The sequence below is a fragment of the Exophiala bonariae genome (genome assembly GCF_035927105.1).
Source record: "Exophiala bonariae strain CCFEE 5792 chromosome Unknown scaffold_2, whole genome shotgun sequence".
Taxonomy (NCBI): domain Eukaryota; kingdom Fungi; phylum Ascomycota; class Eurotiomycetes; order Chaetothyriales; family Herpotrichiellaceae; genus Exophiala; species Exophiala bonariae.
In genome coordinates, this window is record NW_027042477.1 from 2,024,961 (window position 1) to 2,044,910 (window position 19,950).

Here is a 19,950-nt window from a genome sequence, read left to right on the forward strand (position 1 = left end):
TGCAAACGCACGCCCACGAAAATATTCCTCATGAACCATGGAGCTAGCATCCCGACGACCAACGGGACAATTCCTCGCTCCGCCTCGAGCTGAAGAGGCACGTAACAGTATCATAAGCAACATGTCGCGATTCTGGAGGTCCAGACCGGCACCAGTGAGCTCTGCCGCGTCACAAGGCCGCCCGACGAAGACCTTTGTGGTTCCTCTGTTCATGTCTGCATCTCGGTCATCTGGGAGAAACAATTTATTTGCAAGAGGGGCATTACCGGCAGTTACGAGGACGAGGTCGAGGTCTTCCACACGCTCGGTCAACGAGATCGAGGCTTCTAGATCGGTCATCGCCGAGCCGATTCATGTCCACAGATCACGGCAAAGAGAACGATCGGATTTATACGCCAGCAGTGTACAAGTGGACACGGCCGTGAGCTCCATCGATGCTCCAGCGTCAGTAACGGAGACTGCGAGTGGTCTAAACATGTCCTCGAGATCTGGAAGTACACGAATTACAACAAGTTCGCGGAACGGTAGTCATCGTTCCCAGAATTCGAGGAGGAGCGCGCGGAGTCGCCAGATTTTTTCGAAAAGAGCATATCGCGATCCCCAGGTCAATTCCAAGGCAAAGATATGTTTTGCATTCGGACTGACACTGATTGTCGCCGTCATTATCTGTGAGTATCGATCTACAAAGCCACCACTCGCTATGGCTCTGGCTAACAAGGGCAGATCTTGTACTTGCCTTTACTGGAGTTGCTCGCAATACCATGTTCCACGTCCTATCAATCCTATTGATCATCACGCTGACTGGAATATTTTGTCACCAACTGATTCGCATGTTCATGTTGATTAAATCTCCCAGAAGGCCACGAAGGAGGATTGCGCATGGACGACGGCATGCAACCTCTCATCGGGGGAAAAGACACGGTGGCGGAGCTGCGGATGACATGCCACCGGAGAAGCCCATTCAGATCCACATGTCGAGTGATGATGGATTCGATCCAGACGTGGAGATGATGGGCGACTCAGACGCCATGCCCGTGCCAGCTGTGCAACATCCACCACCCGTCTACGGGAATTTCCGAACCAGCACCGTGAGTTTGTTCCTGCCCATTCTTCCACGTCCAACCCCTCTAACGCTGTTTTTTTCCAACGCACAGAGAATGAACCCGGACCTGGTGCACTGGAAACACGTGCCTCCTTCACCGTTGACACCGACCTATGACGAGGCCTTGAGCGGCGTCCCCGTGACATTGACCGCGGCGGCATATCGACCACCGAGTTACCTGTCCGAGAGTGGAATGACGCAGGTGCTGGAAAGTCAAGGCCGGGAGGTGGACGCCGCCCTCGACAATATTCACCCTTTGGAGAGAGAACGGATGAGGAATTTGGCTGCTGATGCTCTGGAAGGCCGGGGGCCGAATTGACCTCGTTCAGAGCTAGAGTCAGAGCCAGAGCCGCGGCTGTCGGTGTTGTGGGAGTGACCGAGTTGTCCAAGGCACAAAAATCGGCCAGGCAAAACGCCCCACAAAATCGTGCTGGTTGCCGTGCCGCGTGTGAGTGATGCCGATCTCGATCGACACATGGGGCGGGGTTCTGAAGAATAGATAGCTCTTCACCCCTCTCCCCCTGCACAGTTTTTCTGTTATGTGAGACGCGTTGCAGACCAAGACACTGTCTACTATTACTACTATTAAGACGAAGCAAAGGGAAGAATTGAGAATTATTGGCAAGTCATTGATATTCCACTATGAACCTGCATGCAATGCATTGGTGTTATTTGGTAATACGTTCATAATTCCTGTGGGTAATTATCGGGGTATAGTGATTTCTCATCTGCTCCTCCGTGATAACTCCATCCGTTCAATCGTACATGCGTTGGGTTGTTGTCATCTCATTCCGTTGACAAAATGAGTGATGAACCGTCTAGTGCTTGGAGGCCTCCTTGTGGACATCGGCCTTGCGGTTGTGTGTCTGCTCGTCGACCTTGTCTCCGATGGCATCGCCGGCAGCTTGGGCACGGGTGCTTAGAGAGGCATTGCTGTCCTTGGCAACGTTCTTGTTGGCCTCCTTGGATGCGGTGGCTCCGGCACCCTGGACAGACTCAGCGACGTAGTTGGCGGCGTTCCTGGATGGGTTGTTAGTGAGGTGTTGCTGAGGTTCGGGGAATGATTCAGGCGACTCACTTGATGGTATCCATTGCGGTAGTTGGTGTTTGTTTTTGACTGAAGAGTCTTGAGATTGTTTGAATTGATTTTGAGGATTTGGATTGATTGATTGTGCTTTGTTGGATTGAGGAAAAGAGTTCCTGGTGAGGACAGAATCAATGTTTATATACACGAATTCAGCATCGAGGGGCAACTCTCTGCAGGTCAGCTGGTGCTTTCCAGATTGAACTCTGAAGCCTTTGATCAAACATAACAACGTCATCACGGAGAGGAAGAGTTTGGGGATGACGTATGAACCACCGAATCAGAGAGGCCGAGGTCACGTGGGCAGAGATTTTCAGGTACCGGGCAAATCTGCTTGCGGCACCCAAAGTCCAAATGACGTCGTTCGCGTTGTGCCATCTGCTCCATCAGCTCCATCAGCTCCATCTGTGGCCGTCTCACGCATTCTCACCCAATCTCTTTTCTTGTGGCTGGAATGGCAATCTGCCGATCCGCACGATTCTCGATCTTCGAATGTCGATGTTCGGGATCCTGAAGCAAATAAGATGTGGCACTGGCCACAACAGCTGAGCCACTGGCACGTCGGTTTGCATCAAACGACTGGTGGCACAACCAGGTTTTTGTGGTTCACCAGTTCCACCCCATCGATCGATTCGTCTGGTTGAGGTTCTGGCCATGCTAGCCGTTGCTTGATTGAGCCTGTTGCCAGTTGCTTCCCTTGATCGTTCTGAATAATTCACAAATGGTATAGAAGTTCCTAGTCTGCCCGTGAGGAGGTGTCGTCATCGTTCCCTGTTGGACAGAGGACACGAATTCATTCCGAATTGATTCAATTCCCTGTTTGCCATCCTACCTGGTAACATCACCCGATCTCGGTCGACTCTGTCTGGAAACTTCTAGTGACCGCGAGTATGAACATGGGAAGGAGGATCCCGAGTGCGGAATGAACAGTTTTTCATAACAACCTCGGTCTGAAGAGCAATGGTGGTTGCTCCACCCACGTGTTCATCTCCAACCACTCCTTCGTACAAATCATCTCCTTTCCGGTCTGAGAAAAGTGCTTATTTCTCCAGGCCTTAAGCCAACCCAGTGACATTTCGATTGGATGGGTATGGGGCCACTACTTCGCAGGCTGCAACAGTACGACTTGGAAAAGAAGCAATGTCTTCTGCTGCTCAGACATTGAACTTCTTGCTTTACCTTCCATCAAATGCTGCTAATTAGTCCATGTGCCATAACCTCTGGATGTTGCTACCCTCATGCTAACTTGGTAGCAAAAGCAATAGCCACTATAGTGTGAGCCAGCAGATACCCTGGAGCTTTTCGTGCATATCAAAGGCATTTCACGAATCACATCAATCTTAACATCCACGTGTTTGCATCCTCCTGTATAACCTCATCCGACCACAACTTCCGCAATCTTTTCACCCAACGTTAAAAAGGTCCAGAGGAGCTTTCCGTTCTGAACCATGGAATCCAATCGCTTCTCTCTATTCTTTGGTGCTCTGTCATTCGTTTTAGTGAGGCTGCAGAAGTTTCAGGGAGTACCAGAACTTTGAAATTTACTCCCGTGGGCCAAACTCATACTTACCATTAGCCAATCACCATGCTTGTCGGCAGTATCATTGCCACCTTGTTGGTTAGCCTTGCAGCTTCTTCACCTGCTCCACGAGCATCCACCAATGCCGTGAACACCACTGTGATTAACGGCAAATCCTTCGTGTATGAAGCTCTCGCAGGCTATGGCTTCACCCCTGGCAATGCACGAGACAAATTCGGAGATTCGGCTGGTGGCATTGGTAGTAGTGCTGCAATCGATCTCAAATCTTGGAAACTAGACCGCAAGACGGGCATCTATTCCGGCATCATCTGGGCTTTACCAGACAGAGGTTGGAACACTGAAGGGACATTGAACTTCCAGCCTCGTGTCCACAAATTCGCAATCACCTTTACCCCGAACTTTACTGCCACGGTCGCCAAACCTAGCCCACCCAACCTGGAACTACAATATCTCGACACCGTTGTCTTCACAGATCCCAAAGGCAACCCTGTCACAGGCTTGGATCCCGATGCTCATGGTCCTTATCTCACATTTCAGGGATTCCCTGATCTACCATCAGCGACTTACCAGGGAGATGGGTTTGGCGGTGCTGGCTCTGGCGGGCGCCGCGTGTCTCTTGATTCAGAAGGTCTGGTCATTGCATCCGATGGTTCTTTCTGGGTATCGGATGAATACGGAGCGTACATCTATCGTTTTGCTTCATCTGGCCGTATGCTTTCTGCCATTCGACCACCGTCTGCAATAATCCCACAGCGCAATAAGACTGATTCATTCTCGGCAAACAGCCCTCCACGATACAACCCAGATCTTAAAATCACTCCAGCATCCAACCCCACTGGACGGGCAAACAACCAAGGTCTTGAAGGACTCACAGCTTCTCCCGATGGTAACACTCTTTACGCCCTTGTACAATCTGCCCTCGACCAGGACGGTGGTCTCAACGCTTCTACACGCCGTTACGCCCGTCTCCTGGAGTATGATATCACTGAACCTTTCAAGCCGGTATATCAGGCGGAGTACGTCGTGCCTCTACCCTTGATCACCAACAATACGCGTGTCGCGGCCCAGTCAGAAATTCATTATCTCAGCGATACGCAATTCTTGGTCCTTGCGAGGGACTCTGGCCGTGGGCACGGTCAGGACAACTCAAATTCTGCATACCGCCATGTTGATGTCTTTGATATTTCCAAAGCTACAAACATCAAGGGTCCGAAGTATGACTCTACCAACAGCTCGGCTGCTCCCAATGGTGTCCTCGATACAGCCATCACACCTGCCACTTATTACACCTGGCTCGACTTCAATGTGAACTCGCAGCTCAATCGCTTCGGCGTGCATAATGGAGGTGCACAAGACGCCGGGCTCCTGAACGAGAAATGGGAGAGCTTGGCTCTTGTGCCCATCAATCCCAAGTCTAGTTGGTCCGACTGGACTACAGGATTGGACAGTGCTGATGGAGAGTACTTTCTCTTCAGTCTCAGCGACAATGACTTCATAACTCAAAATGGGTTCATGAATGGTGGAAAACTGCCTTACGCCGATGAAAGTGGCTTCAATTTGGACAATCAGGCCCTGGTGTTCAAGGTCTCTATCCCTAAATAGACAGATCTAGCACTGTTTATGATGGTCATGAGTGTCCTACAAAATCATTCGATAATATTGTAATATGATTATCTATCTCAATTCTCCAATAGCTTAAGAGTCCCCACAAGTTTGATGTAATTCCTGTACTATCAATCACAGGCTGATATGACAGCCGTACAGAAATATATTCTAGATCGTTGCGTAGAATTCGCATTTGCCTCGCAAGAATATGCACTCGGTACAAGCCACACAGGGCTCCGGCAATAGGGGCTCTGCCGCGCCCCCAAGGGATGTTATCTATGCCTTAGCCCGCAGCTCATTGAAGCAAGGACTTGGGCATGCCCATTTACCAGATTTCATCATCCGACTTGTATCATGGAAGCAAGTCAACTCTTATACCCATTTCGCTTCGAACCTTTCCTGTTAAGACTTGTGGCTCTTTGCATGGCTGTGCTCCTTCAACAATAAAGCATGCGGAGATTCGGATCGTCAGAGCTTCCACTTCCCCTGGCCCCATGACAAATTCTTGCGGACGATCACCGCGAGACACACCCGCAAATCAATATTAACCCTAACAGATACAATTGAGCTATTACGTGGATATCGATTCCACGGAGCTCTTTATTATGCAATCCACTGTTCGTACCTACCTGAAGCCCGAAAACTCGGGGTCCCGAGCGCGACCGCTTGTGACCGGACGAGTCATTCTGATATGTGAGCCGAAGACATGGCCTCTTGTACGTCAGCCTCACCTTTGACGGACAGCTGGTGTCAAGTCAAATTCGGCAGATGGCTACAATAGTGGTGGTTCTGTCTAGCACGAGGCGTTCGTTTCATGCGCTCATTCTGAATATAAGGACAGCTTCTTCCGCACTGTGAAGAACCAGTTCGACTTGTCCAGTTTTGATACCGAAATCAATAGTTCAAGCTCAAGTTTGACAGAGGCACTAGACTCCAAATCTACATAACACAAGGGACGAGAGATCTGGAAGAATGGCTACCACACTTCCCTCGTATACAAAAACATGGCATAACGACGTTTACCCTTCCATCCACTCCTCTCGGCCCGAACTGGCACAAAAAGGCAAGAGAGTGGTCATCACCGGAGGAGCTGGGGGCATCGGGGCAGCGACAGCAGAAGCTTTTGCAATCGCAGGGGCATCCGAAGTCATAATCCTAGGACGGACTCAAGCGACCCTGGAAAAGACAAAAGTCACCATCGAGAAGAAGCATCCTGATGCAAAAATCACCGCCCTAGTGACCGACGTGTCGATTCCATCGAGTATAGCAGAAGCCTTCGAAACCATCGCCAAAGGAGGTCCCATCGATGTCTTCATTAACAACGCCGCCGCATTGGCGGACATTGGGCCCATCAGTGCCGCAGACCCCCTAGACTTCTGGAGCTCGTTCGAAGTCAATGTTCGTGGGCCGTTGTACGCCGTGCAAGCCGTGTTGAAGAATATATCCAAGAATGGAGTGATCATCAACAACAGCTCAGCGATCGCCCATGTACCCCCTGTGGCTGGTCATGCGGGCTATGCAGTTGGAAAACTCGCAACAGTCAAGCTGTTCGAATATCTCCAACAGGAACATCCCGACCTCGCTTTCTTCAACCTCCAGCCCGGAATCATTGAGTCCACTGGTGTGGCGACCAAAGCAGCAACGCAGAGTGGCAATTCATGGCCGCAGCAAGATACTGGTAAGTCTGAATTCACATCCTCCCCTAGAGCAAGGCATACATGGGCTGAGCTGACCATCTTGTTCATAGTTGAGCTACCTGGACATTTCATGGTCTGGCTATCATCCCCCGAAGCGAGTTTTCTAAAGGGCCGATTTGTGTGGGCAAATTGGGATGTCGAGGAACTGAGGCAAAAGAGCAAGACCTTCCAGGAGAACCCGGCGTTGCTCACAACTGGGCTACTGGGCTGGCCTCAGTGATGTTGAGAAACACCTGGCCGTGATTCTGAAAATGAACAGATATCTCTTGTTCGTCTCTATGCTCACTCATTCATCTATCTGGATATAAACTTCGCAAGGGGAATACATAGAATTTGTGCATTCGTTTTGTTACCAATGTCCTACTCTTGTAAGCGCTGGTTAGATTCTCCAGATGAAACTCGGCAAAGAAAGCCGTGTATGTGCAGGTCGCATCAGTCTATGCTAGACATTGAGCCGAGTAAGTCTTTCTTCAGTCTTCGACGGTCCCTTCAGTACGGCTCAAGGCTGTATCAAAGCATCATCAGGACCCGTGTGAACATGCTCCTTCTTCAGCTTATGCTCCCACTTCTTATTCTCATCACCATGAACAGCATGTTCTTTCGCCCGACTAACGAGCTCCTTCCGACTAGGGTCTGCAGCTCCCGAAGCGCTGAAATGCCCGCTTAGGATCTGTCTGAGGACATCCACAACAGCGTCACCAACCTCCTTGGTCGTGGATTTCCCTCCAAGATCACCAGTCCGTATCTCCAATCCACCAATATCCTTCCCGTCAAGAACCTTCTCCACCGCTTGCTCGACAGCAAGTGCCTCCTCGCCCATGTTGAAGCTATATCTCAACATCATCGCCGCAGAGAGGATCTGAGCCGTGGGGTTGACAAGCCCTTTTCCAGAAATATCCGGCGCGGAGCCATGGGTCGGCTCATAGATACCATTACACTTACTTCCGTCAGGAACACCACACAGTGAAGCACTAGGCAACACGCCCAACGTCCCAACAACCCCACCGGCCTGATCCGACAACATATCTCCAAAGGTATTATCCGTATGAATAATCCCATTAAACATCCTTGGGTTTTTGCACATCAACATCGACAGCGAATCCGCCAACTGATGCTTCAACTCGATATGCGGAAACTCCTTGGCGAACACCTCGGACGTGACTCTCCTCCACAGCCGCCCACTCGCCAGCACATTGGCCTTGTCGCTCGACCACACGGTGGCGGGACCCTGAGGACATTTCCCCGTGCCCAGACCATCCTTACCCATCTTCTCGGCCAGCGCGGCCGCGACGCGCGACGACCGCTCGATCTCCGAGCGCTTGTACGCCCACGAGTCGCTGGCGTAGTCGTCCTGCTCGACTTTCTCGCCGAAATACGCCCCACCGCAGTTCTCGCGCAGAATGATAAAGTTCGTGCCTTCGGCGATCGAGGACTTCAACGGTGAGAGTGGGATCAACGAACGTGAGTAGAATGTGCATGGCCGGATGTTGGCGAATGCGTCGAGATGTCTTCGCAGCCGGAGAAGTCCTGATTCCGGGTTTGGATATGTTGTGCCCCTGTTCCCACAAGAGTATATGGTCAGCATCGTACATGCATCCGTCCATCCTTCCCTTCCCCAAGACTCCACCAAAGATTATTCAGTCAATGCAAAGTGCCACAACTTGAAAACACTCCGACAATTTGAACCACAATGAAGCAAAAGTCGACAAAGCAAACCAAAAGAACGGAACGGATTAGAACAGAACTCACCACTCCGGCCCACCGACACTACCAAAAAGCACGGCATCGCTCTCCTCCCGGGCGAGACGCAACACCTCGTCCGTGATGGGCGTGCCGTGTTTGTCAATACTGCACCCGCCGGCGATCTGATGGTTATACTCGAAGCGGACCTTGCCGTTGGAGCGCTCCTGGACCACGTCCAGCACGCGCAGCGCCTCGGCCATGACTTCGGGTCCGACGTGGTCGCCTGGCAGGACCAGGATGCGGAATGTCTGCGTTCCGCCATTCTCGCCGCCGCCGCCGTTCGTGCTGAGGATCGGTGCGGCCATTCTTTGGGAGGGTTTGTGTCTCTTGTTTGGTCGGATTGGATGGGATGGGATCGCCGCTGGGGGTTGGATTGGGTGTGTCTCTGATATATAACTACCTAATCATCTATGGAGGAGTGGGTTTCAAGGTCACAGTCCTTCGAGGTGAGTGACGTCAAGGCTTCGCTATTGGGGGGTTTATTTCTCTGCTCTGCGTGACGAAACTCCTTTCTCTGCCTTGAACGTTGAATATGACGCTGTTCGACAAAATTGTAGTCGTGGTGTTGAAAGTCCTTTGAAAGAAAACGTCCGTCAAATTTATCGCCCGTGTACTGGTTCAATGTTTTCGAGGTACCAATGTTTTCGGGGTACATATATTTCCATCGTCCACAGACGCCCCTCCATTTCTCCTCAGGGTCGGATATATAGCGAACTAGCGACGAAATACAGCACCAGTAAAGCAACGACCGACCGACTCCGATAACGGCGCCCGTGATGGGCCATACAACGTACGTCGTATGATTCTTGGAAAGGATAAAACTCTCTGGAATGGGCTCTCCAAACATACCTAAGTCCCGAGTGACTCAACACTCAACTTGAAGGGACCCCCGCATTTGCGGATCTCGACGCGTTGGTGCGGAGAACGCGAGTTGGAAAAGCTCCGCCGATGGGAAATATCTGTGTTTTGAGTGGTCAGTACAGAGGATTTCCGACTTCCGTGGTGAGCGATAACGGAGGTGGAAACTCCCTTTGGCCTTTGGAAGTATCGGTGATTGTCGGCGTTGTGACCGACGAGTGTATCACCTCACGTGTGGGTATGTTCAAGAGCATCATGTGTGGCCAATCTTGACGAACGATACGGGTGACGAGGAGTCTAGTACAGATGGAATGATGGTATGCAGTGATCTTAAATCCTTGGTTTATGTCATTCTCAATCGTTGGTCTCGTGAAAATAAAAAGAGAACCGCTTCCTCACCCCTGCTGCCTTATAGGGGCCTAACAAGGATGATAACCTGTTCCCTACTCCCGAGCAACACCTATCTCGTCTATTTTTGAAGAGGGTAATGCACAATCATTGCAAGTGGTCATCTCACATTACTATGCAATCGCGGTCCTGTCTATTGACAGGACGAGAGGGACCTGGCTGACCCATACCTTGGGCAACATTCATCCCATACATTCGCTGAGGTGAATTGTAATATTGACCTTGGACTTGTTCATTGTACGCACTCATTCTTCGTCCAGGTTGCCTTCTTCCCATGGCCACGTTAGGGCCTGGTGGGTGACTGTCAAGGCCTGAAGTGGCTGAGTTGTTGCTGATCGTACCGACCAACTGCGCATTCGAGTTCATTGGGCTTGGATCTGATTGTGGATGTAGTGGACTACCCATTGGGGGTATATAGGGTCGTCCTTTGGCCGCCTCTTCATAGGCTGGCGGTGCATCATCTGCATCCGCATCAGACGGTCGATTTACCGCCGGGTTCGGATTCCTAGAAGTACGTGGTGGGATTGATGGCCGTGCTTCTTGTGGTCGACTTGGCAGAGGGATTGGGATGTTTCCACCAGGTCTTCGATTATTGTTGTTGGGGTTGCTGTTGTTATTGTTGTTACCATTGCTGTTATTAGGATTGGAGTTTCCAGCTTGGTTTTGACCACTTCTTCGTCGATTCCTCTCAGCTCGTTGCCTCTGCTCTTCTTCCTCTTGGAGTTGCAAAGCCATCGCAAAATCGGCATCATGCTGTTCCTGCTGTTCTTGAGGTGACAACGGAGCGTTGGCATTCGAAGGTGTGTTGACTGATAAGAGCATCGAGGATCGACGGGCAGGATGAGTATTGGACTCATCTGCTGGTGCGTTGTGGCTGACAGGCATAAAATCTCCTGAGAAGAATTCAGTATGCTTTCCATTGATATCGACCAAGCTCTCCCATATTATCTCGTCTCTATCAGCATAACCTGCATCTGTGATAAGCGTGAAAAGTTGTCCTGACTCAGGATGCTTATATATCGTGCTGAAATGATCATTTCGGAACATTATGGCAAAGGAGCCTGACGGGATGGAATCTTGTACCGCTTCGAGACCTGTTGGAGTGAGTTGCGTGGGATAAGTCTTGAAGAAATTCTTGATTGAACTGATATCTTGCCACATATTCTGTTCGTCTGGTGTCAAAGAAGAGTTTCTCAATTTGTACTCTAATTCCTCTTCGCCAAATTGCAGAGCTTGGGCGTCCTCATATGTTTGAGCGGATCTTGAGAATGCCTTGGCAGCATCTGAACCTGGCTCTGGGAGCCAGCCATGAATTAGGGGCACTGAGAAAGCGCCGTACAATTTCATATCAGTAGTGGCTTCGAATGTGCCAGATTTATAATATGCTCGTTGTTGCTGAGGAACATTTAACATCGAGTCATCAGCATCCATAAGATTAGGTGGAGGGATATTTGGTGCCACAAAACGAGGATTGGCATTCATACCCGTGCGTAATCGCAATAAGAAGGCGTTCAATTCGTCAACGTCGGGCAATGTTTCTCCAGCATTCTCAAATCCTCTTGAGAGTAGTTCATCCATGAGGGTCTCGATAATGAGACCCAAAGTGACTTGTTCTCTTGCACGCAGGGCGTCATCCAATGTTGGTTGAGACTCGTCCCCAGCACCTAGGATCAAAGCATTCACCAGTGCGAGAAGGGGACATGGGCCATTTCTGTTCTGGGTCAACATCGAAGACGCTCGAAGCCTGCGAGAACTGTGGTCAAACCAATTGAAATGTTTCACTTGATATGTCTCATTTCTTTGTTCAAGAAGCTTTGCAATTTCCTGCTCTGAAGGGGCAGTCGTTCGTAATGTTGGTCGTGGAGGTTTTGCTGGGGGCGGTCCTTCGGGAGGTTCAAAATATTCCGTTTCTGCACGCTGTACCGGGCGGACAGGTAAAGGAGGACCCGGTTCTTCATCATCTTCTAAAAGGGAGTGTTCAGTTTGAGCTGGTTTGATTGGTTCAACAGCATTTGGGAGAGTGGAAAGCTCGTCCCTCAATGACACGATACCAGTTTGCATGCCACGGTCGAGCAAATCATTGTTGTACGTCGACTCCGACTTTTGTGAGAGCGGAAAGGGAATTGGAGAGGGCGTTGCACCGCCAGCTCGCGCAGGAGTGGCCCAAGGATTGTCTGAGGCACCCGTCCGTTGCGGCTCCATGGGTATTAGGGGGGCTTGCTTGCTGAACGGCGATAAAGGTTCTGCGGCGGGGGCCGGTGGTGGCGGTGGGGGAGCGTTTTGTGGCATGGGTGGAAGTGATTGTGGTTGGCTTCCCCATGCTTCAGAATCAGTTTGACCATGCTGGTAGCTGCTATAGGAGGGCAAACTGGGGACGGTGCTGCCCTGCACCTGCGATCCTGGAAACTCATATGGTGACGGATGGTTCGATAGCTCGGCATTGTCTCTGACGGGTGCTTTACCCTTGGCTGTTGTGTTCCCTTCATGGGCCCAGTCTGGCGCGATTGCTCCCTCTGATGGACGTCTGAAAGGATTGTTGGAGGCTAGTCCCGCTGGTGCGGTCAGATCGGGTTTGGAAGTTTGGGGCGATACCGCCACGGGTTTCCTCTTGATTCCAGGTGACTTTGTAGGCGGGTCGACCGAAACCCAAGGATCATCTTTGGAGAGGTCGATCTGCCCTGTTTTGGGCTTCTTGGGACTTTGTTTGGGGCTCTTCTTCAAAGCCTTCTTGTCCGCGTCATTAGCATCATCCGAGTCATCCCAGAAGTCCTTTGATCTCTGACTATCGAGAGAGGACCTGGGTGTATCTTCACCCGCATGACCGGCTCGAAGGATGTTAGGGATGTTTGCGAAAGAAGTGGAGGAAGCGTTGTCTGGAGTACGAGCACCAGGCTTGAGGAAATCAGGCAGTGGACGATCAGACCTTAGCTCATTCTGTGGAGCATCAGACCATGGGTTGTCCGTATTATCGAATGAAGTATTGGGTTGGAATTGAGGGGACCTTCGGGCGGGTTGCAGGACGGGAGGGACATCGGCTGAATCGGGGATGAGGTTACTCTCATGGCTGGGGTTGTGATTTGTATAAACTGGTTGATCAGGAGGACTATTGAAGTATGGGAGGGAGGTCTTGCGAGAGACCATGGCTGCGTTGTTAGGCGCCAACTTGAACTTGATACGGCTCAGAAGAAGAGGATGGAATTTCAGCAGCCTGGAGGTGTGGTTTTACATGGCACGTGGAATTGGGAAGGAAGATAGAAGACTGGGCTGGGCGGTGGTGAGGTCGAAGACTGAAAGACCACGTCAGCGGGTACAGATAGTGGATGGAGCGGGCAAGAGTAGAAGGCCTCAATAATGATAAAGAACGAGGGTTTCGACAAGTACCTGGGTATTCGTGTCGAGTTTTAACAACAATGGCCTCGACTTACGACGACTATGAGATGCGAGCGCAAGGCCTCAGCATCAGACACTGCAGCGCCCAGCGCCCGCTAACCATCAAACAGACCGAGTGACGTTGTGTGGCGCTGATGCTCCGGCTCAGCCACAGTTCCCCGCCTCACATAAATGCTTTACTATTCGTACAAGCTGACCTCCGCGGGTCTCTGGGCTAAGCTGCCTGCACGGCCGTTAAGAGTTCGTGGAACATACCTAACTAGGTAGACTCGCCACGGCTCAAGACTTCTTCTGCTCTTAGATCTTAGAACTACAGTCTGTGGTGTTCCAATGTAGATTTGAACCGCCCCTGGTAAATCAAGGAGTAGACTCGGACAAGTACTCATAATTGGTTTGAGACTTGAGTTAACACGGCTGTCAACCCTATTATTCACTCCAGTTGGAAGTAATTACACTCTATCCGCAAAAGTAGATGTTAATCTCTGTCGGCGTATTTCAATTTTCACATAACGGTGCTATACACTAGTTTGTTAAACGCTCAGCTAAGCATCGGTCAGGCTGAAAACTCCGGAGTGTAAAACCCAGCGACTCAGCTACAGCTGGGGTTGAGGTCAGACTTGAATAGGCTCCAACACCACTATGAAAAAGAATGGCGAATGAAATTCATTGTAGATGATTTCGAAGCAGGAGCAGCCGGTTACAGAAGTGTGCGCGTAATTCCACCGTCAGGGTGAAAGGCTACGATGGGGATAACCAGTGGATTAAAAGGGGTGAAGTTAATGTATCGTGAGTCTCCTTTTCTGCAAGCCTCCCCTCGCCTTGACGATCAGGTTCCGCGCTGCACGAGGGTACGGTAGCGTGCATGATCACGCGTGCTTTTACGCAAAGCGAAGCTCCTGATAATTTTCAAACGTATTGCAAAGTTCGCTCAATGATTGCCAAAGCTCTGTCTCAGCCTCACACCAGGGTTTGCGGATGTTATGAAATTGGGCGGAAACTGCCAAACACCCAAGCACCCTCCGGGGATCTGAAAAACCCAATGCGCGGTCCCGGCTCGCCATGGCTTTCCTCGAACATGTCTTCGACCTTCTCCACCGGAGAGCGCGTTCTCACTTCTTCGAATTGAGACGCAACAAGTGCAGCAATGCTCAATCGCGCCTGAATTTCACCTGTCTCGCGGCTGGAAGACAGGAATGCGACTACAGTCAATGCAATTCCCAGCAATACCAGCAAGAGGTTGGCAGCTAGCAAGCACGCCAACGGCAACTTAGGCACACGTGCGACAAGCATGTCCTCCCGTGACTGCAACTCGAGTGCTGGCCGCGGCTGGAAGGCCCCTACAGCCACAGCAAGCGCGGTTTGGCTGTAGGACAGTGCGAATTGATCCGAGATGGCTTGAGCAGAGTTTCCGAGACCGGCAACACTTGCGGCCTGAACGAGATTTGCATCGCCAGCATCCGTGAGTCTCTGGGAACCTTGGAGAATGTTTGTCGTGGAGCTGTTGCTTAGGTTTACGGCGAAACGGGTGACACTGCCGTTCACAGACGTGTACTCAAGGTCGTAGATCGTCGAATTACAAAACAACGCAATGATGGTGGAGCCTCCGTGTCCGCCCTTGATGATCTCTGGATCGCTCATTAAAGCTTGAGAGACACCATTCCGCATGTTCACGACTGCTACAGCAGCATGGTAATAGGGGTTGCCTATGTGATTCGTGTTGGTATTGTTGTTGGCCCCCGAAGAATCGGTAAAGTAGGCCATGGTGACTGAGTTCAAAGAGCCCACGCTTGTATCCGCCATCCCTTGGAAGGCAAAGGGGCAATGGTAGAATGTGCCCACGCCAGCAACATCATCAGTACTCATGCAACTGCTCGTGACAGGTTTGCATTGAGATTGCACAGCATATGACTTAGCACTATAGTCGATGGATGCCAGCCGAGAGAGCTGTGCATTTGTCAGGTAGGCGAATTGGTCGCTTCCAATGGTATGTGTTTGAATTAGCATGCTATCCGAGATATTGGAAAGGACTTCGATCGGAGTGGAGCTCATGAGAACCGCACCTGAGGCAGGATTATCCATATTGCAACCAAAGGAATAGGTCTGGGAGACATCAGTGCAGTTATCGTAGACGCCAAAACTTAGGTCGAAGGCATCTGAGGTGGGTGTAACCTGCGAGAAGTTGACCGTTTTCGTGGTGAAGTGCAGCCAAGTATCGGTGGCAAAGACAAAAGTGCTATTGACTTGGATTAGAGATCCAACAGCCAGCTAAGGAGGGAAACTATCAAGCGAGGATGGGCAAGGGATGTGCAAACCTCAAGATGATGCCAAGAGTAAGTATACTCGTCAGAGTCTTTACTGATCTGCCCTGAGGTTCTCTTCGGGCCTTCCAGCCAAAGGCGTACTGTAACCAGCTCCACAACGCTGATACAGATCCTCCTGAAAGCATCTTCAGCAACAAAGAAAACTGGTATGGAGTGGGTAACTGGGCTGCTTCCTGTTTGATGGACGCAGTGAGTATTCCGCTGGCGACAGGATACGAGACCAGAGTGACGGGAAACCCGACTAAGATTGGAGCTGTAGTACTTGACCATGAAGCAATGGTGATGAGGGTGGTCGCACTGATCTTGACGAACACGACGCTCGAGACATCTTGTCCAGCGTCAAATGCCAGGTCGTCGGACACAAAAGGATTCTGAACGACCCGATAGTGGAAGATCAGGCCAAGCAGAAGTGCAGAGAAGATGGTCATTGGTATGGTCATGACTGCAAAAGCAATCATGATTTCCTTCACTCGCCCATGAATTCGTGTTGTCGGCTGGTCATGACTGGCCATTGGTGCCACGGCCGAATATACCATGGTTGGTGCCATATTGAAGGTTAGCAGACCTCAAAGGAACAGATTGTGAAAATCATCGTTGAAATGGCCAGAGAGCGAACTGAGACCGCACAATGCGGCTGAGAACACCACATCACCAGATCTCCTTTTCCCACAAGCCTGAGTACTGAGAAGCTTTGGTGGCGTTTTGTTGTCATGGCCACTAATTGGCAACTGCAAGCAGGACTGGGTAAACGAAATGCGGAGAGTGTGCACCGAGGCTCTCGTGTCCTCACGACGCAGACTTCACGAGGTCCACGCACAAACCACCAATCAAAACTTGAGGGTCGTTGGATGAGCATCGTCAGATCACCAGTCTCTTCGCACGGTGGCTGTTGAAAGATCGATCTGGCCGTGCCCTATCCGAGAATCAGTCGCCTCCTTCCGTAACATGACCCAGGGAGATATCTACCAATGTATTAATCATCGTAACGATTAATTGGCGCCTCTCTCCGTCTTAAGTTCGGTCTGTTCGAGAGGCATGGGGAGGAAGGGAGGGGTAATCACATGCGAGCAACGAAATGACCGAAAATTGGTATACTCGCTAGTCGCACCTGCCTTCCTCTCGGTGCCTGTTCCTTCTTCCTTTACGACGAATACGACCACTTTGATGAGGCAGTCACGTACGGATAGAGGTTCCCCACCGGAGAAATTGTTCCACAGCTACGACTACGACGACCCGGAACAGCCTTCCTCGGAGAAATGCTTCCGTCATGTCAACCAGAACCTTCCCGCCTGAACAAGTGGCAGCTTTAGTATATTGCGTATCTAACCTAGTATCAACTACTAAATTCAACGGTCCAAATCTTGTTTTCTCCTTCTGTGTCCGTGCCGATCAGCTAAGAATTGGCGTCATTTCTCAGCCTTGTGATCCATCTTCTCAACGTGATGCAGCGGATGTTATTCCCGCCATCGGCGATTCTTCACCCAACAGGTCCCATGGAGCCCTGCATTCCCACCAGCTTGCCCAACTTGAAGTTCTAGCAGTTTCGCTTCATCTTCAATTGGTCGAGATGCAACCACGAGTGGACTGGTCTCTTCTTCTACGACAAACTCTCACCGGGCTGTGCATGGCCACGGCCGGTCCACAAAACCCTTGTCCAGTCCCGACTTTGGTTCATCACCGACGTCTCGTTCTGTTCAACTTACGGATATCTTCCATCAAGTTCATGGCACCCACCTGGATAGTTCCGTGTCCCCACAACGCTCGAGACTCTGACATCATCTTCAAGAAATATGTTGCACCGTTTCCCTATATCACTGTGGACGTATGCCACGTAGCAGAAAGATATAGAAAACGTCACATTGTCCCCTATCCTCAACCCCTATCCTCAACCCCTAGACACTCCATCCAACTTGTCATCTGAACATGGACACAAACTTCGAGGGCCGTGTCATTGTCGTTGCAAATCGCTTACCTATAACTATAACCCCCAAGCCAGATGGCAATTTCGATTATAGCATGTCCTCAGGCGGACTCGTATCCGGTCTGAGAAGTTTGGCCAAGGTCGTGGATTTCAAGTGGTTTGGTTGGCCTGGTATCGATGTGCATCGCAATGATAAGGACACCGTTCGCCGTGAACTTCAGGATCAATTCGGTGCTGTTCCAGTGTTTCTCAACAGTGACCTGGCCGAGAGACATTACAATGGATTTTCCAGTAAGTCATTTATGGATTCAACCATGTCCAATTCCTTGGCAGGCGATTGAAGTAATATCCAGATTCCGTTCTATGGCCTCTAATGCACCGGATGCCTGACAAGGTATTTTCGGAAAAGACATGGGCAGCCGCTTACCAGGAAGTCAACGAGGTGTTTGCCGACAATATCCTTCCCATCGTTGAAGATGGTGATATCATCTGGGTACACGACTATCACCTGCTACTTCTGCCTGGAATTCTACGACAACGAATGACAAAGAAGAAAAACCTCCGCATCGGCTTCTTCTTACACACCCCATTCCCCAGCGAGGACTTCTTCTCGATATTGCCGTTCCGCGAGGCGATATGCCAGAGCCTACTCAGTTGCGACGTGGTAGGGTTTCACACAAATGGCTACGCTAAGGATTTCGTGGAGAGTGCCTGTACCGTGTTGGAGTAAGTCTCGAACGGGGGGCCACTTCATTTTTAGCGTCGCTGACCAATAAATCCAGAGGTGTTAGTGTGTCACCAAATGATTTACATTACGAAGGAAGAAAAGTCATTGTCCATGGCTTTCCCATCGGCATCCAGCCTCAAGAATTTAAGGACAGATTAGGCGCAGAAGAGACTCAAGAAGAACTGGAAAGGCTAAGAAATGACTTCCGCGGACAAAAGGTCATTGTGGGAGTCGATCGATTGGACTACATCAAGGGCATCCCACAAAAGTTGAAGGCGTTCGATCGATTTCTGACTGAGAATCCCGACTGGCTAGGCAAGGTCGCTCTGATTCAACTGGCTATTCCTACCCGCGCAGACGTGAGTACCTACCAGAAACTGAGGGACGAAGTCGAACGCCTGATAGGATATATCAATGGAAAACACAGTCAGTTCCCCAGCTCAGGCAACTCTTGAATCAGTGGCGGTCTCCAAGATCATTGACCCAAGCATAGGTACATTCTCTCACACACCCATCCACTATCTCTACCGATCGGTGAAGCCCGAACATCTCTGCGCTTTATACGCTGTCGCCGACGTATGCATCATATCATCCCTCCAGGACGGTCTGAACATGGTCAGCTACGAATTCTCCGCCTGCCAAGCAGAGAATAAAACCAAAGGCATCCTCGTCATGTCTCAGTACGCCGGAGCCGCCAAAACCCTGCCCGCATGTGTGGTCGTGAACCCCTGGGACACCCCTCGCTTCGCCGAGCACATCCGCAACACCTTGACCATGCCGGACCACGAACGAGAAGACCGGTACCGACAGAACGAGAAAATCGTAGATGAATGGACAAGGTAAGCAAGCAAGCAAGCAACCCAACACCCTGCACCCAACAAACCCTTCCCTTTCCCCATTCCAAGACACCTGTCCGTTAGAAACCACCCAGCCAGAAACTAACCGTCCACAGCGTGAAATGGGGCATATCATTCCTCAACACCGTGATCCGGATGCAGCTGCCCAAAGCCGAAGAATCCAACTCGACCAGCGCCGACGCGTCGCTGAACCAGGACATCGAGTCCAAGAACCGGCCGCACCTGGACGGCGACCTCGAGCACATGGACGACCACGATGCCCGCTTCGCCCTGCCGGACGACTGGTCCAAGGGGTAACTTAGTATGTCGGAGTTGTATAATAGGCTAGCAAAGTAGTCAATTATTTTGAGCGGACGATGCCACGAAGCCAGCATGTGTAAGAGGTCTGCATCTGCATCTGTGTCTGTGTCTTTGTCTGTGTCGACTTGGCAGCACGGCATACCGGGGAACATTCAAAGGCCATGGAATGGATGGAACCTCGAGAGATGAAAAAAGCGGACAATACAACTAACTGCCATGTCACTATCTCCTGCTATGTGTTCCTTCTTCTGCTCTGTTCTATTCTTCAATTCTCATCCAAAGTTCTTAGTAATAGTAATTTGGGTAGGTCTGGTCGCTGGTTCTTGCTCGTTGCCCACATATGAATGCATGGATACCTGTCCTTCCCTCCCCCCGAACCATCCATACACGTACATTT

At 50.7% G+C, this 19,950-nt stretch overlaps 8 protein-coding genes across 8 annotated transcripts; 4 read left to right on the plus strand and 4 right to left on the minus strand.

The window, feature by feature from the left end:
- Positions 1–37: 37 nt before the first annotated feature.
- Positions 38–1,421, plus strand: LTR84_005254 (uncharacterized protein; the record flags this gene model as incomplete). Its single annotated transcript, XM_064848825.1, has 2 exons — positions 38–668; positions 724–1,421. 2 exons carry the CDS (start codon positions 38–40, stop codon positions 1,419–1,421), a joined length of 1,329 nt encoding a protein of 442 aa, XP_064711449.1.
- Positions 1,422–1,920: 499 nt separating this feature from the next.
- Positions 1,921–2,194, minus strand: GRG1 (Glucose-repressible protein; the record flags this gene model as incomplete). The annotated part of the gene is made up of 2 exons (XM_064848826.1): positions 1,921–2,122; positions 2,181–2,194. 2 exons carry the CDS (start codon positions 2,192–2,194, stop codon positions 1,921–1,923), a joined length of 216 nt encoding a protein of 71 aa, XP_064711450.1.
- A 1,577-nt stretch (positions 2,195–3,771) lies between these two features.
- LTR84_005256 (uncharacterized protein) lies at positions 3,772–5,328 on the plus strand (the record flags this gene model as incomplete). Its single annotated transcript, XM_064848827.1, has 1 exon — positions 3,772–5,328. The coding sequence occupies one exon, from the start codon at positions 3,772–3,774 to the stop codon at positions 5,326–5,328; it is 1,557 nt and encodes a 518-aa protein (XP_064711451.1).
- Positions 5,329–6,303: 975 nt separating this feature from the next.
- On the plus strand, positions 6,304–7,248 carry LTR84_005257 (uncharacterized protein; the record flags this gene model as incomplete). The annotated part of the gene is made up of 2 exons (XM_064848828.1): positions 6,304–7,009; positions 7,079–7,248. 2 exons carry the CDS (start codon positions 6,304–6,306, stop codon positions 7,246–7,248), a joined length of 876 nt encoding a protein of 291 aa, XP_064711452.1.
- A 279-nt stretch (positions 7,249–7,527) lies between these two features.
- On the minus strand, positions 7,528–9,076 carry LEU2_1 (3-isopropylmalate dehydrogenase; the record flags this gene model as incomplete). The annotated part of the gene is made up of 2 exons (XM_064848829.1): positions 7,528–8,584; positions 8,778–9,076. The coding sequence occupies 2 exons, from the start codon at positions 9,074–9,076 to the stop codon at positions 7,528–7,530; spliced, it is 1,356 nt and encodes a 451-aa protein (XP_064711453.1).
- A 1,066-nt stretch (positions 9,077–10,142) lies between these two features.
- Positions 10,143–13,178, minus strand: LTR84_005259 (uncharacterized protein; the record flags this gene model as incomplete). Its single annotated transcript, XM_064848830.1, has 1 exon — positions 10,143–13,178. One exon carries the CDS (start codon positions 13,176–13,178, stop codon positions 10,143–10,145), a length of 3,036 nt encoding a protein of 1,011 aa, XP_064711454.1.
- Positions 13,179–14,405: 1,227 nt separating this feature from the next.
- Positions 14,406–16,296, minus strand: LTR84_005260 (uncharacterized protein; the record flags this gene model as incomplete). The annotated part of the gene is made up of 2 exons (XM_064848831.1): positions 14,406–15,660; positions 15,740–16,296. The coding sequence occupies 2 exons, from the start codon at positions 16,294–16,296 to the stop codon at positions 14,406–14,408; spliced, it is 1,812 nt and encodes a 603-aa protein (XP_064711455.1).
- A 1,375-nt stretch (positions 16,297–17,671) lies between these two features.
- Positions 17,672–19,550, plus strand: LTR84_005261 (uncharacterized protein; the record flags this gene model as incomplete). The annotated part of the gene is made up of 5 exons (XM_064848832.1): positions 17,672–17,960; positions 18,023–18,395; positions 18,452–18,822; positions 18,890–19,235; positions 19,349–19,550. 5 exons carry the CDS (start codon positions 17,672–17,674, stop codon positions 19,548–19,550), a joined length of 1,581 nt encoding a protein of 526 aa, XP_064711456.1.
- Between the last annotated feature and the right edge of the window lie 400 nt (positions 19,551–19,950).